At 45.0% G+C, this 16264-nt stretch overlaps 1 protein-coding gene across 2 annotated transcripts; it reads right to left on the bottom strand.

The window, feature by feature from the left end:
• Positions 1 to 4901: 4901 nt before the first annotated feature.
• Positions 4902 to 16244, bottom strand: SNRPD3 (small nuclear ribonucleoprotein D3 polypeptide). 2 transcript variants are annotated; one of them, XM_016192827.2, is made up of 4 exons: positions 16108 to 16244; positions 12962 to 13105; positions 6871 to 7063; positions 4902 to 5107 (listed from the first exon to the last, which is right to left on the bottom strand). In XM_016192827.2, exons 2-4 carry the CDS (start codon positions 13085 to 13087, stop codon positions 5046 to 5048), a joined length of 381 nt encoding a protein of 126 aa, XP_016048313.1. In that variant the 5' UTR covers positions 13088 to 13105; positions 16108 to 16244; the 3' UTR covers positions 4902 to 5045. The 2 variants fall into 2 exon arrangements, with proteins under 2 accessions (XP_016048313.1, XP_016048314.1); XM_016192828.2 differs by having other exon boundaries at positions 16098 to 16232.
• Between the last annotated feature and the right edge of the window lie 20 nt (positions 16245 to 16264).

Below are 16264 nucleotides of genomic sequence, written 5' to 3'. Positions count from 1 at the left end.
TCTGGTACATACACTGTCAGGAGTCAAAATCAGGGCTGAAAGAGCACAAAACTTGAATGCAAGCAGCCATGGCTTCAATCTCGAGTACTGCATATGCCAGAGCTGAGTGTTAAGTGGTGCTTGGGCCTTGCTTATAAAAAAATAAATCTTCAACAAGGGCACCAAAAGGGAATAAATTAATTAAAAAAAGAACATCTTCTTAAAAAATAAATAAAAATAAATCTTGGGCAGGGGTAGATAGTATGATTATGGAAAGAGATTCTCATGCCTGAGGCTCCGAAGTCGCAGGTTCAATCCCCCAGCACCACAATAAGCCAGTGCTGTGCAGTGCTCTGGTGTTTGTCTTTCTCTCTCTCAAAAATAAAATAAATAAAAAAATAAAAATAAATCTTGGGCAGGGGAGACAGCATAATGATTATGCAAATAGATTCTCACGCCTGAGGTTCAACCCCTCAGCCACTATAAACCAGAGTTGAGCAGGGCTCTGGGGAAAGAAAAAACAAAAATACACACACACAAAAGATTGGGATATAGCACAATGACAGTGCACAGAACTTGCATGTAGGAGATCACACTGATACAGAGCTGAGTAATGTGTTCTGGTCAAAATATAAATAAATGGGAGAAAGAAAGTGAGGGTGGGGTGGAGGTGGGGGTGTCTGGAGGTGGTACAGTGGAGAAGGCATTAGACTTTGCATGAGGTCCTGAATTCAATCCCCAGCAGTACATGCAGCAGAGTGATGTCTGGTTCTTTCTCTTTCTTCCTCCTATACTTCTCATTAAAAAAAAAAAAAAAAGTCCTGCAGTTCAGGTGATGTAGTGGATAAAGAATTGGACTCTCAAGGGCCTGGGCAACTGGTTGAGTGCATATGCTATAATGTGTAAAGGCCTGAATTCAAGCCCTTAGTCCCCACTTGCAGGGGGGAAGAGTTTCCTGAGTGGTGAAGTAGAGCTGCAGGTGTCTCTCTTTCCCTCTTCAATTTCTATCTTTATCCAGTAAATAAATCCAAGAAATAAATATCATGAGATCCAGAGTTCAAACTGTGACATCTTACTGCGTTAGAGTGATTCCTTGGCTCTCTCCCTTTCATAATAAATGAATAAAATCTTTTTTTAAAAGTTATTTTCATTTAAGATTTTAAAATTTTGATAGGACAGAGAGAAATTGAGAAGGAAAGGAGATAGTGAGGGGGAGAGATAGACAGAGAGACACCCACAACCCTGCTTCATGGCTTGTGAAGCTTTTCCCCTGCAGGTGGGGAGAAGGGGGCCTTGAATGCGCTCCCTGGCCCCAGTGAATAAAATCTTAGGGGAAAAAAAAAAGTCCAGGAGAGCTTTAACATCTGATTTAGTAGTAACTACAGAAAGAAAACCAAAGAAAGTAATTCAAGTTTTCCCAGAAGTGTAGGGTGAGTGTCCATTCTGAATGGGCTTAGTGAAGGTCTGACACATGAAGCCCAGACTTTCACCATGTGGGTGTGAAGCTGATGATTGATGATTATCTAGTTTTTATAGAAATTTGGGTTTGAGTCCATAATACACAAAAACTAAGCCAGTAAAAACAGATAAGGTCTGGGGAGATATCATAATGGTTAGGCAAAAGGCTTTCATGCTAAGATTACAGGTTTAATGCCCTACACCACCATAAACTGGAGTTGAGTGGTGCTCTCATTAAAATAATTCCTTAAAAAAAAATACAAGATGGGGAGTTGGGCAGTAGCACATCGGGTTAAGTGCACATGGTACGACGTGCAAGGACCAGCATAAGGATCCCAGTTCCAGCCCCTGGCTCCCCACCTGCAGGGGAGTTGCTTCACGGAGGGTAAAGCAGGTCTGCAGGTGTCTTATCTTTCTCTCCCCTCCGTCTTCCCCATCTCTCTCCATTTCTTTGTCCTATCTAACAATGACGACATCAATAACAACAACAACAAAATAACTACAACAATAAAAGAACAAGGGCAACAAAAGGGAAAATAAATACATAGTGTGAAGTGCAAGGACGGGTGCAAAGATCTCAGTTTGAACCCCTGGCCCCCCACCTGCAGGGGGGGGGTCACTTCACAAGTGATGAAGCAGGTCTGCAGGTGTCTATCTTTCTCTCCCTCTGGTTTCCCTTCCTCTTGATTTCTCTGTCCTATCCAACAACACAGCAATGACAATAACAACAACAAACAAGGGCAACAAATGGGAAAAAAATAGCCTCCAGGAGCAGTGGATTCGTGCACAGAGCCCTAGGGATGACCCTGTAGGCAAAAAAAAAAAAGACACTGCCTAGGGGGCTGGGTAGGGGTACACCTGGTTGAGTGCACATTACCGTGCACAAAGACCTGTGTTCAAGCCCCCACGCTGACCTGCAAGGGGTAAGCTTCATGAGTGTTGAAGCTGGGCTATAGGTTTCTCCTTTACTATATCCCCCTGCCCTCTCAATTTCTGCACTATCAAATAAATAAAACACGTTTGTTGAGAGGGGGAGAGTCACTATCATTCTGGCACACGCACACTTGAGAGTCCAACTTTTTTTTTTCTTAATGTTTATTTATTATTGGATAGAGACAGTGAGGGGGGTGATAAAGAGGGAGAGAGACAGAGACACACCCACAGTACTGCTTCACCACTCATTAAGTTTTCCCCCTGCAGGTGCTTGAACCTGGGTCCTTGCACACTGTGTAACATGTGCACTTAACCAGATGTGCCACTGTCTGGTCCCAAGAGTCCAACTCTGTCCATTCATTCTACCTGCTCCTAGTCCAAAAACTTGGTAAATTATACATATATATGTGTGTGTGTGTATATATATTTAAATCTTATTATTGAATAGAAATAGATATCGGGAGACAGACACCTGAAGCCCTTGCGTCACCACTCATGAAGCTTTTTCCCTGCAGGTTAAGGACAGGGACTTAAACCTGGGTCCTTGTGCACTGTAATGTGTGCACTTAACCAGCTATGCTACTACCTGGTCTCAAAACTTGGTAAATTCTCACTGTGAGCATTTATTAGAAATAAAACCACAAATCAGAACTCCCTTCACCTTTTAAGCTCTAGGTAGGAATATTGCTAGCTTTCAATGAGTACAGAATTATCCACGTCAGCTTTCAGATCTGGCACATAACTCATTTAAGTATGTAATTAAAGCATTATTTACTGGGAATGTGGCCCCAGATCTACTGAACCAATTCACTGAGGTGTGGGGGCCAAGGCATGTTTAAAAAGTGCTGGGGAGGGAGTCAGGCAGTAATGCAGAGGGTTAAGGGCACGTGGCACCAAGTGCAAGGACCAGCTTAAGGATCCCAGTTCGAGCCCCCAGCTCCCCACCTACAGGGGAGTCACTTCACAGGTGGTGAAGCAGGTCTGCAAGTGTCTTTCTCTCCTCCTGTCTTCCCCTCCTCTCTCCATTTCTCTCTGTCCTATCTCACAACGACGACATCAATAACAACAATAATAAAAAACAAGGGCAACAAAAGGGAAAATATATATAATAAAAAATTTTTTAAAAAAAGTGCTGGGGAGATAGCACAATGGTTACACACAAAGACTTCCAGCCTGAGGCTCTGGAGGTCCCAGGTTCAATCCACAGCACTATAAGCCAGAGCTGAGCAGTGCTCTGATCTCTGTCTCATTTAATAAGTTAATATACTAAAGAATGTATATTGTGGGGCCAAGTGGTGGTGCACTTGGTTAAGCACACACATTTCAGTGTACAAGGTCCTGGGTTCAAGCCCCTGAAGGGGAGGAAGCTTCCAGGAGTGGTGAGGTGAAACAGGGCTGCAGGTGTTTCTGTCTCTCTGTATCACTCCGTTCCCCTTCAATTTCTGGCTGTTTCTATCTAATAATAATAAAACTTAAAAACAACAACAACAACCCAATAGACTGTTATTTCATGGTAGTATCCAATTACAAAACAAAGCTTGTTAGGAGATTCCTACTCGGTGCCAGAGCATGTGGGGATTTTCTTTTTCTGTACTAGAACAATTTGTCCAATGACTATGCTATGAACCAATCTTTTGTCTTTTATTTAAAAAAAAAAAAATGGCATTGACTTTTTTCAGGTTGTTTTTTTAAATCAGTTATTCACCTTCCTTATCCTGTTAGCTTTTCTACATGAAATACACTGGTTGTGCTAATCAGTGCTGAGATGCTGATAAAATGCACAAGGATTTATTCCCCTCAAACCACTGTTTATAGGAACCATGGAAGGTGGCCATTTAGACTCTCTACTGAATTAACTTTTTTTTTGTGCAGATGGGGAATTGGGGGCTCAAATCGGGATCCTTGCGCTTTGCACTATGTGCGCTTTAACCCAGTGTGTCACCATCTGGTCCCCTGAATTCACTTTTTTTTTTTTTGCCTCTAGGATTGTCTCTGGGGCTTGGTGCTGGCACTCCAAATCCACTGCTTCTGGAGGCCACTTTTTTCATTTTATTGCATAGGGCAGAGAAAGTGAGAGAGGAGGGGGAGATAGAGGAGAAAGACAGGTACCTGCAGACCTGCTTCAATGCATGTGACCTCCTCCTGCAGGTGGGGAGCTAGGGGGCTTGATGAATTAACTTTTAATATTGTAAATGCTGAGTCATGAGGAACTCAAGGCCATAGGTCCAAGCAGTATAATTTTGTTTGCATTACTGTATTGTTCAAACTAGCTGGCAATATTTCCACAAAGGTCAACTGAACAAAGTACCATATAAATGTCTATGTCTGAAGACAAAGACATGGTCTATGAATTTTTCTGGGGGTTTAACCAGCAACTGGTCTGGGACACTAGCTCACATACTTAATAACTACACTATTCTAAGTACTGGCATTTACCAGGGCATCAAAATTTAACCTGCTGCTAAAGCAAACATAACAGCAAACTCGAAAACGAACACATAGTTCTTTTCTCCAAAAGAAAAACAAAAATCTGTATTTAAACCATATTTATTTAGTTTAGCATTTCCCCTGGTCTAAAGAGTACAATAGCAACAACAAAGCAAATCAAAACAAAAAAACTTAGGGCATAACCTAAAAGAAAAAAATAAGGGCAAAGTTCTGTTCAATACAAAATTTTATCTTCGTTTCTGGAAGATGTTTCCACGTCCCATTCCACGTCCTCTTCCTCTTGCGGCCACTGGAGGGGGGAAGGAGAAGGCCAAGTCAGTGTGGTCAGTGAGTGCTTCTGCGGGAGCAGCTAGCCCTAGAGCACTAGTACCAGAAGGAGCCCAAACGTCCCACTCCATTTCACAGGGGATGGGGTCCAGAGGGCAAGCCTGGCGCCTGTTACTAGAGTGGGTTCAAGCAGGCTCTGAACTACCTACCACCTTCCAGCACTGATCTCCACAAAGCATTGGGAGGCAGTGTCAGAAATGAAGGTGGTTTGGAGAGAGTTATGAGAGGTACAGAAAAAATTGATTCTCAGAACTGGCCTAACACAAGCTAACAAAACATGGCAGATGCATTTAACTCACACTTAACATTTTTAAACACACAGAGTTAAACACTGGCATCTGCTAAATCTGGGGAATTCTTTCAACAGTTTTGAGCATTATTCTTTGAGATTTTCTGCCTATGTGCGATGGGATTCCCCATAAGGAAATACCCCACAAGAGACAATAACCACTTTTCACACAGATACTGACAAATGCTTTGTGGCCCAAGGATTCCAGGAGGGGACCAACAGTACTGAAGGCTAATATGTGAAAATATACTGACAGTTATCGACTGAAGCCTCACCTGAAAAGTGAGGTATCAGTATCCAGAACCCAGGCGTGTTAAAAAGACCAGAGCACAGATGGCTCAGACAGGTTAGTGAGCCTACGCAAACTCACCACCAATAGCTCTGCAAACTCACCACCAGTAGCTCTAATGCACAACCACTGGGTTTCATCTGTTTCTGTAGAAAGGATGATAGCTATGTCTTTTATCCCCGCCCCCTCCTGTCCAATAGTTATATCTTTTCTAGACATAGGAACAAGGCAGGTAGTGCTCCCAAGGAAGCCAGGCTATTTCTGCAATTTGTTCTTTCCCTGGGACAAAAGACCAGAACTTCTGGTTATCACCCCGTCAGAGATTCTCTGATTAGTTTTGGGAAATTTATTTATTTATTTATTTATTTCCCCTTTTGTTGCCCTTGTTTTTTATTGTTGTAGTTATTACTGATGTCGTCATTGTTAGACAGGACAGAGAGGAAGGGAAAACAAAGTTAAGACACCTGCAGACCTGCTTCAGGTGTCTTAAGACCTTCAGGTGTGCTTCAGACCTCCTCCCCTGCAGGTGGGGAGCCGGGGGCTTGAACCGGGATCCTTACGCTAAGTGCGCTTAAGGAACAATATTTTAAAGGATCGTCCTGGTGTTTTTAAACTAAAAAAAGCTAATGTACATATATACATAAATAGACTCTCATGCCGGAGACTCCAAAGTCCCAGGCTTAATGCTCTGTCCTCTGAGGAAAACATAAACAAACAAAATCAAACCAAACCAAGCCACAATGCTTGGAAAGCGCTAGTGCCATGTCAGGATGTTAAAGGAAAAAGTTATTTTCAACACCGAGAAGCTCTGAATATAGAATCCTTGGCCTCCTTTAATGGGCATAGATGACTCAAAACTGCTTCTTATCTGGAAGTGGCTGTTTCTCCTTAGAAAGGGCACCAATACCAGCCTTTCTGGGACCTGCTGCCCTACTGCAGGACATTTCCCCATGTTACAGTGCCCCCTGCTCAGGGAACTAGACAGAAAACAACAACAACATAAAACAAGCTTCTCCAGATTCCCATGAACAGCATTTCCAAAACAGAAAGTGACAGCAGAGGGTAGGTTCACCATCGCTGCCCAAGCAACAACAAATGCATTTGACTCAAAGCCTCAGTTTACAGCCAGTGTATACGGAGCACCTACCTTGGGCTTTCAGAATAGCAGCCTTCCCCCGGCCAGCTCCTGAACCTTGGTTTTTATTCTTCATGCTTTTTAACATGGGTGCGTTTTTCAGCATGTCAGGCAAAATTAGAAAGCGGATTTTGCTGCCACGGATATACACCTGCTCCAGCTGTGCCACACGGCCATCTCTGTATGTGACTGTGATGTTGGACATCTGCAAGGGAATAACCAGTTCCTTTCTAAATGTCAACAGCACCAGTGGGAAACAGGGTAACACATAGGCCTTACTTGGGGGAAATGAGCTAATATATATATGGAGGGCTGGGGTAGATAGTATACTGGCTATTCAAAAGACCTTCATGCCTGAGGTTCTGAGGTCCTAATTTGATCCCCAGCACCACGATATGCCAGAGCTGACAGTGCTCTAGTCTCTTTCTCTGTTATTTCTCTCTCATTAAAAAAAAAAAAAAAAAGAATAAACTAATGTGATAAAACAAATAAGTCAGATATAGCAGAGGGGAGGTCACAGTGTTTAGTGTGTGCACCAGGTGCCTGGAGAAGTGGCTCAGTGGTAGAGCACTGGGCATGCATATGTAACATCTTGGGTTTGATCCCTGGCACTAGCACTCACACTCTTTATTTTTTTAAAATTTTTTTTATGATCTTTATTTTGTTTGATAGAAACAGCCAGAAGTCAAGAGAGAACAGGGTGATAGAGGAGAGAGGCAGAGAGACACCTGCAACACTGCTTCACCACTTGCAAAGCTTTTCCTCTGCAGGTGGGGACCAGGGACTTGAACCTGGGTCCTTGCACACTGCAATGTGTGTGCTCAACCAGGTGTACCACCACCAGGCCCCACTCACACTCTTTAAATGATTTAAAAAAAAATTGTAGTCAGCGCAATGGATAAAAGCATTGGACTCTCAAACATGAGGTTCTGAGTTCAATCCCAGCATCACCAGTGCCAGAGTGAAGCTCTGGTTTTCTCCTTCACCTTAGACACTCATGGAAGCTCCAGGGTAGATAAAAGCTTTGCTATACTATTCTTGGCTAGAAGAGTATTATAACCTCTGGTGTAAGAAATGAACATCACGACCCCAGGAGGTTGGTGGAGGGCAATGAACTTAGGGACATGCAGTCCCGAGTCTGAGTACTGGGTAGTATTCCATGTACCAGAGTGATGCACTGGTTCTCTTCCCCGATCTATGCTGTGTTAATAAACAAAAGCTTAAAAAATTTTCAGCCTGTGGTCCGGGAGGTGGCGCAGTGGTAAAGCTTTGGACTCTCAAGTATGAGGTTCTGAGTTCGATCCCCAGCAGCACATGTGCCAGAGTGATGTCTGGTTCTCTGTCTCTCCTATCTTTCTCATTTGCAAGTTTGGTGTTCTTACTTCAGGCGCTGGTTCCACATGGACCAGAGTGATGCTCCAGGCCTCACCTCTCCTTTCTTTCATTAATAAAGAAATTTTAAGGGAGTCGGGCGGTACCACAGCAGGTTAAGCGCACGTGGTGCGAAGCACAAGGACTGGTGTAAGGATCCCGGTTCCAGCCTCCGGCTCCCCACCTGCAGGGGAGTCACTGCATGGGCGGTGAAGGTCTACAGGTGTCTATCTTTCTCTCTCCATTCTCTGTCCTATCCAACAATGACAACAATAACTGCAATAAAACAAGGGCAACAAAAGGGAATAAATATTTTGTAAAAAAAAAAAAAAAAAAAAGAAATCTTAAAAGAAGGCAGGCAGGCAGGTTGGCCAGGTATAGAGTACCCAAGAGGGAACCAAGGTCTGATCCAGGCTTACAAATAACAGACACACACAACTCCATAGTCATAAGAGACAGAGACCTCTATCTGAGGGCTGGCTATTTTGCCATTTTTCAGGGGTGTAACCCTAGGTGAGTACCTACCCTCCCAACCCCAGCTCTCACTGAGAACATACTAGCTCTGAGGCACTGCCCTAGGTAGTTTCACATTGCAGTCCATTTTACATCTCAGAATCCCAGGAGACAAGACACTTCGCCAGCCTCCCAGTATAGCAAAACCTTGGGGTGTGTCACCCATTCTCCATTTCTCTGCCAGAGATATCATAGTGTGGTGTGAACTCAGGCCCAGCTGACTGTAAACCAGGTATCAGCAAGCTTTACTTCCCAGGATTGTTAAGGAGCACCTCTAGCTAAGTGTCGTTCCTACTGCTGACCTGCAACAGAAATCTTAGCTAATGCTGCACTGTTGCACCCAAATGATGCCTGAAATGTCTATCTTGGTCACTGAGACCACATTACTCCTCTGGCCTATCCAGACACATTCACTCCTTTCTGTCACAATCTCCCTAGCTCTCTTTAAGAGTTCCTGCCCAGAGTTGGGCGGTAGCACAGCAGGTTAAGTGCATGTGGCGAGAAGTGCAAGGACTGGTGTTAAGGATCCCAGTTCGAGCCCCCAGCTCCCCAACTGCAGGGCTATCGCTTCACAAGCAGTGAAGCAGGTTTGCAGGTGTCTATCTTTCTTTCCCCCTATCTTCCCTTCTCCTCTCCATTTCTCTTTGTCTTATCTAACAACATCAATAACTACAACAACAATAAAAAACAAGGGCAAGAAAAGGGAAAATAAAAAAAATAAAAATAAAAAAAGAGTTCCTGCCATTGGGGTCCAGCCCCACTGCTGTGATATCTCCTTTTCTAACTAAAAAGTCAGCTTGGAGCAGTGAAGCCCTAACAGACTGCTGAAAGAAAGAGGAGCTCCTGGAAGTCCACCAGAGGCTATTTTGCAAGATCAACAAGACAAACTGTTTTCTCTAAGGCCTATGCCCTGGCTGATGAGGAAAGAAAGAGTCCAGTAACATCTGACTACTATTATAACCCTGAAAAGCAGGGCCACAACTGCTCTCATGCTCTCCCAGTCACACCACAGCCTGTGCTGTGTACAAAGCTCCACAGTTCCACTGCTTGACACTGGAGTTTGTTATTAAGGCAGAGCTGTGTCTGCATCAAAGGCAGTAAGTAACTTGAGTGGGTTAGGTTTTAATGGAAACCAGTTCACTCAATATACCCAGTCTGCTAACTGCCAGAATGAAACACAAGATGGCACAAGCCAGGTGCCTGACAAAACGACATTCTGGGATTGAAGAAGACATTGATCGGCTCAGCTGGAATTGTGAGAATCAATCCCTTCTTTCTGCATCAGAGGGGGAGACAAGAGCACTAGTGTGTTTACTTATATGTAACTATAGCAGAGTATAAGTCCCAAAGAATACTGTTTTTTTTGTTAAAAAAAATTTTTTTTTATTATCTTTACTTATTGGATAGAGATAGTCAGAAATGGAGAGGGGGCTCGAACCAGGGTCCTTGGGCACTGTAACATGTGCGTTCAGTCAGGTGCGCCACCACCCGGCCCTGGTTTTTTTTTTTTTTTTTAATTTTTTTTAAAAGATTTTATTTATTAATGAGAAAGGAGAGAAAGAACCAGACATCACTCTGGTACATGTGCTGCCAGGAACTGAACTCAGGACTTCATGCTTATGAGTCTAATGTCTAATGCTTTATCCACTGTGCCACCTCCTGGACCAAAGGATATTCATTTAAAACACAAGAAGGTGGGCGGTGGGTAAAATAACATAATGGTTATGCAAAGAGATTCCCATGCCTGAGGCTTCAAAGTCCCAGGTTTAATCCCCTGCACCACCATAAACCAGAGCTGAGCAGTGCTCTGGTAAATCCAAAATCAATGAGCGAATGAATGAATGAATGAATCAATCAATCAATCACGAGGAGGTGATGTGGGACAGAGAGAGAGCATAGTGGCTATGCAAGTCTTTCATGCTTGAGGCTCCTAGGCCCCAGCTTCAACATAAGTCAGAGCTGAGCAATGCTCTAAAATAAAATTAAATTAAAAAAAGGAAAGAGAAACTGTACTTATGTGACAACTATTTTGTGATCTCAGAGGGAAAAGATTAGCGGCGAGAAGGGACGGTGCCGTGGCCAGAGCCCTGGACAGGTCAATCTAAGTCCTTGAGTTTGAGCCCTGGCTTCTCGAGTGCCAGGATGATGCTCTGGTTCCTTATCACTAATAATAATAAATAAATCTCAGCAGTGCAAGGACCCAGATTCAAGCTCTTAGTCCCCTCATAGGGGAGAAGCTTCACCAGTGGTGAACAGTATTGTAGGTCTCTCTCACTCCCTCGTTATCTCCCTTTTGTCTCTCAATTTCTGTCTCTAGCCAAAATAAATAAAATAACTACTAACAAATCTTTATTTTTTTAAAGGGAGGGGGCACACAGGGGACATCTGAACAGCATCAAGTCCTCAACTACAAGGGGGAAGCTTCATGAGAAGTGGAGCAGGATGGCAGGTGACGTTCCCTCTATTATAAAAAAAAAGGAAAGAACTGCTAGGAACAGTGGAGCTGTGCAGGCACTGAGTCCCACAAATAACCCTGGTGGCAAAATAAACAGCTGATCTCTATTTTTCAAAATGCAAATAGGGTGCAAAGCAAAAATGGAAGCAAAATAAGTGGACAAGGAAATTCAGTTAAGTGATCGCAGACTGTGCAGTGCAGAGTAAAACACTGTCATACGTAACATAGCAAAAGAGTGTACTCACTCATTCTCAAGTGTTCAGGAAAAAAGAATAAAAGCTTTCTTTCTAAAATTTCCCTCCACACAACAGTTCATTTACTCATTTATTTTTTACCAGAGCACTGCTCAGCTCTGGCTATGGTAATGATGGGGATCAAGCCTGGGAGCTCACAGCCTAAGATGTAAAATTTGTTTGCATAACCATTATGCTGTCTCCCTGCTCAACAGTCATGTTTTAAGGACAGCATAATTTTGGATTTGATTGTTACCCATTTCTCTTTAGATACTTATTGTGTTTTATGACAGAAAACATGTCATTCTAAAAATGAGTCCACAGAATTCCAACAAGGAGCAGGGTGGTGGTGCACCTGGTTAAGCACACACATTACAGTGCACAAGGATACAGGTTCAAGCTCTTGGCCCCCACTTGCAGGGGGAAAGCTTCATGAGTGGTGAAGCAGGGCTGCAGGTATCTCCCCCCCCCCCCCCGTCCATTTCTGGCTGTTTTTACTCAGTAAATAAAATCATTTCCTCATGACACTGTATGTTAGATGCTACTTTATTACATGATATCTGACATTCTATAGCTGGTGTAGTCCTATTATTATTATTTACCAGAGCACTCATCAGCTCTGGTAGTGCAGGGGACTAACTCTGAGGCTTTGGTATCTCAGGCATGAGTCTAGTCTCTTTGCATAACAATTATGCTATCTACCCCCACCCCACAAAGTATTTTTTAAAAAAAATAGTTATTTTTAACATTTTTTAAACTTACTATTGGACAGAGACAGAAAGAAGTTGAGAGAAGGAGAGACAGAGAGACACTTGCAGCCCTGTTTCACCAATCGTGAAGCTTTCCCACTGCAGTGGGGACCAGAGACTTGAACCTGAGTCCTTGTGCACTGTGAGTGTTTAACCAGGAGAGCCACCACCTGGCCCCCTTTATTTATTGGCTAGAAACAGAGAAGTCAAAGAGGGGTAGAAAGAGAGGGAGAGAAAGAGAGAAACACCTATAGCCCTGCTTCACCTATGGAGAAGCTTCCCCCTTTGCAGATGGGGACAGAGGGCTTGAACTTGGGTCCCTGAGCTCAGTAACATGTACACTCACCCAGGTGCACCACCACCCAGCTCCCACACAGAGTAGTTTTTGACCTGAAGAATGCATGTTTTCAGACAATGCGACTGACCAGTTGATTATAGCATAATCGTAACCTTTACAGGCACTGGGAAACAAAACCAAAAACCCAGCAAATAAAACATTCTGGTAACCACAACGCAGTAAGCAATCACATGTGGGCAAGAGGGCTTTACCTAAGGGAGTGGCACCACTTATTAAACAGGTCCCCAATATAAGGGAGAAAACAGTCATGACACGGCAAACAAATGACAAATGTAAACCTCAAACTTTCAAGCAGCCACTTATCCCACATCCCCAGTGTCTGCAATAGTGCCTGGCACTCAGTAAGCAGCTGCTGAGTGAGAACTGAAGAGTCTCCCCAGACAGCCCCCAGCACCACCACAGCAGCTGGTGCAAAGCAGGATACCTGGCAGTTCATGTTGTCCTCGGCCTCGATGAGCTTCCCCCGGTACACCTCGCCCGTATTCGTCTCGCAAGTCACAATGTGGCCCTCGGCCTCATGAAGGACTTTAATCGGCACACCGATAGACATCTTGGCAGGCAGAGAATTCTGCAGCGAGAAAGACAACAGTTAAGTCCATCCCCAGAACCTGGGGAGGTGTGTGGGCAACGTCGTGTCTTCCTGAAGGCCTGAGACTCACAAAACTTAGCAAGATGCCAAAGCCACACATCCTACAGGGGGAAAAAACAAATGGGGCTGAGTGGTAGTGCAGCGGTTAAGCACACAGGCTCCTAGTTCTAGCCTCCAGTTCCCCACCTGCAGGGATGTCACTTCACAAGTGGTGAAACATGTCTGCGTTTCTATCTCTCCCCACATCTTCCCCTCCTCTCTGGATTTCTCTCTGTCCTATCTAACAACAACAATTATAAACAAGGGCAACAAAAGGGAAGAAATGGCCTCCAGGAGCAGTGGATTCATAGTGCATCGAGTCCCAGAGACAAAGACAAACAAACAAAAAACAAACAAAGGCTTATTCCCAGCTCAAAGAACCTCTCTGACAAGCACATTTCAGATGCCGGGCGGGATTGGACAGAGAAAAGCTGGTGGGGACACGAAGAGCCTCTCACCCCCTCCGTCCTCCTGTGTCCCTCTATCTTCAGCAAGGAACCTAATCAATGTAGCCATAGTGTTTGTGCTGCAGAAGGGGGGTGGGAACATGTGGACCATACAAATGGCTGACAACCTGCAGCTGCCAGGGACATCGCTTTGAGAATCTACGACCCTAGGCCTCAAGTGGCATTACAGCGGCTACTAACCACACACAGCCAGCCACTTGAGTTCAACCTACCATGGAATGAAATGTTGACACTCAGTCCTGCAGCCACACTTGCCACATTCCATGTGCTAAGCAGTCTGACATGGCTAGTATGGGCACACAGTGCAGGCACAGACCAAAGGCGTCCTGGTTTTACATACAGGATACTGTGCAACTAGGCCAGCCTATTATGTGCCCTTTAATCTAATGCCTCACCATCAAGGAAGGCTCATGAGAAAATATCAAAGCTTCACAAAAATGTCAATGGGTTATAAGCAGGAAACGTTTACCATGGAGGAAAAACAAGCAGGGCCATCACCTCACTTGACCTAACTGAGGGACAAGCAGTGGATTTTTTTTTTTTTTTATTATCTTCAGATATTTATTGGATAGAGACAGCCAGAAATTGAGAGAAGGAGGGGAGATAGAGAAGGAGAGAAGGCAGACACCTGTTTCACCATTCGCAAAGCTTTCCCCGTGCAAGTCGGGACTGGGGGTTTGAACCTGGGTCCTTGTGCACTGTAACATGAGCACTCAACCAGGTGCACCACCCAGCCCCTGGATATTTTTTAAAATGTTTGACCTCTTCTTTTTTTTCCCCCTCAGTCTTTATTTATTGGCTAGACAGCCAAAAATTGAGAGGGAACGGGGTGACAGAGTGACACCTGCATCCCCGTTTCCCAATTGGAAAGCTCTTCCTCTGCAGGTGGGGACTGGGGGGCTTGAACCCGGGTCCTTGTGCATTGTATCATGTGTGCTCAACCAGGTGTGCCACCACCGGGCCCCAAACTGTGGATTTTACTTTACAAAATGAGCAAAGAGTGAAGGCTGTCATAATGCCTGGTGTATATATATATATATGTTCAGGAGAGAAAGAGGAACATGGAGGTTGGGTTTCATGCATAAGAAAAAGTGGAAGAGGGAGATAGCATAATGATTATGCAAACAGACTCTCATGCCTGAGGCTCCAAAGTCCCTAGTTCAATCCCCTGGACCACTGTAAGCCAGAGCTGAGTAGTGCTCTGGTGTTTCTGTCTCTCTCAAAAATAAAATGTTAAAAAAAAAAAAAAGGAGAGAGGAAGCCTTGTGGTGGTGCACCTGGTTATGTGCACATATCACCCTGCACTAGGACAGGGTTCAAGCCCCTAGTCCCCACCTGCGGGGTGTGGGAAGCTTCATGTGTGGTGGAGCAGGACTGCAGGTGTCTCTCTCCCTCCTTTTAAAAATATCTATTTATTCCTTTTTGTTGCCCTTGTTTTTATTGTTGTAGTTGTTGTTGTTATTATTAATGTCGTTGTTGGATAGGATAGGGAGAAATGGAGAGAGGAGGGGAAGACAGGGGGAGAATTAAGATAGACATCTGTAGACCTGCTTCACCGCCTGTGAAGCGACTCCCCTGCAGGTGGGGAGCCGGGGCTCGAACTGGGATCCTCACGCTGGTCCTTGCGCTTTGCGCCACCCGTGCTTAGCCAGACTCCTGTTCTCCCTTTTCAATGTCTCTCTGTCCTATGAAATTAAATAAATAGTAACAATAGTAATAACAGAAAGTGGGAGAGTACTGCAGGCTTGCAGCTAAAGGATGATGACTGCCAAGGAAGAGGGCGGCTGAGAAGCAGGGAAGCAAAGGAGACCAGTGCCCATGGGGGTGGGAGGCAGGGATGCTGCGCCCGGGGACGAAAGAGATCACTTCCTACACAGGGTTCTGCAGGAGGCAGGCAGCCAGAAATGTTTTAACTGCATTTATTTGTTTAGAAACTGAGAGGGAAAGGGGATGAAGGTGAAAGAGGGAGAGAGAGTCCTGGCAGGCCTGCTTCACCACTTGTGAAGCTTTCCCCTGCAGGTGGGGACCGGTGGTTGAACCTGGGTCCTTATGCACTGTAACACGTGCGCTCAACCAGGTGTGCCACCACCCGGCCCCTTTTAATGTAATTTCTAACATATATACACATACACGAATACGTATATATATATATGTATATAAATATACATAGACGTATAATTTGCATTTGATAACAGATAAACTGAGAGGGAGAGACCCACTGCTTTACAACTTGTGAAACTTTCCCCCTCTATTGGGACCTGGGTCTCGAACCCAGGACCTTGTGCACTGTAACATGCACTTAACCAGGTGCTTCACCCCCCCCCCCCCCAAATGCCCGTGTTCCGGAAAGCACAGCCCCTCGGGGACGAGCCCGCCCGCCCGCGCCCGCCCTCCTGGGGTGCAGGGCGCCTAGGCAGCGCACCCCCGTCGGTCCCCGTTCTCACCCCCCCCCAACCGCCACTCGCCTCTCCTCACCCGCTACCGCCCAATGTCTTCCTTTCCGGTGCCGGCGACTCGTAAAAACGGGCGAAGAAAGCGAGAAGCGAGCGAATGGCGGCTCCCGCCCTCCAGAAAACCACGCGTTCCCAAGATGCCCTGCGCAGGGCCCGCCCCTTCCGGTTCCCGGTGGCGT

Source organism: Erinaceus europaeus, chromosome 1 (assembly GCF_950295315.1).
Source record: "Erinaceus europaeus chromosome 1, mEriEur2.1, whole genome shotgun sequence".
NCBI classification, from domain to species: domain Eukaryota; kingdom Metazoa; phylum Chordata; class Mammalia; order Eulipotyphla; family Erinaceidae; genus Erinaceus; species Erinaceus europaeus.
Note: the sequence above shows the minus strand (reverse complement) of the source record. Positions and strands in the feature narration are given on the sequence as shown.

Excerpts from the sequence above, each read along its gene's own strand:
- SNRPD3 (XM_016192827.2), bottom strand. The coding sequence starts at position 13,087 with ATGTCTATCGGTGTGCCGATTAAAGTCCTTCATGAGGCCGAGGGCCAC. Across the intron at positions 7,064-12,961 it reads AGGACAACATGAACTGCCAG|ATGTCCAACATCACAGTCAC; the intron begins GTATCCTGCTTT and ends ATTCCCTTGCAG. Across the intron at positions 5,108-6,870 it reads TGCTATTCTGAAAGCCCAAG|TGGCCGCAAGAGGAAGAGGA; the intron begins GTAGGTGCTCCG and ends TCCCCCCTCCAG.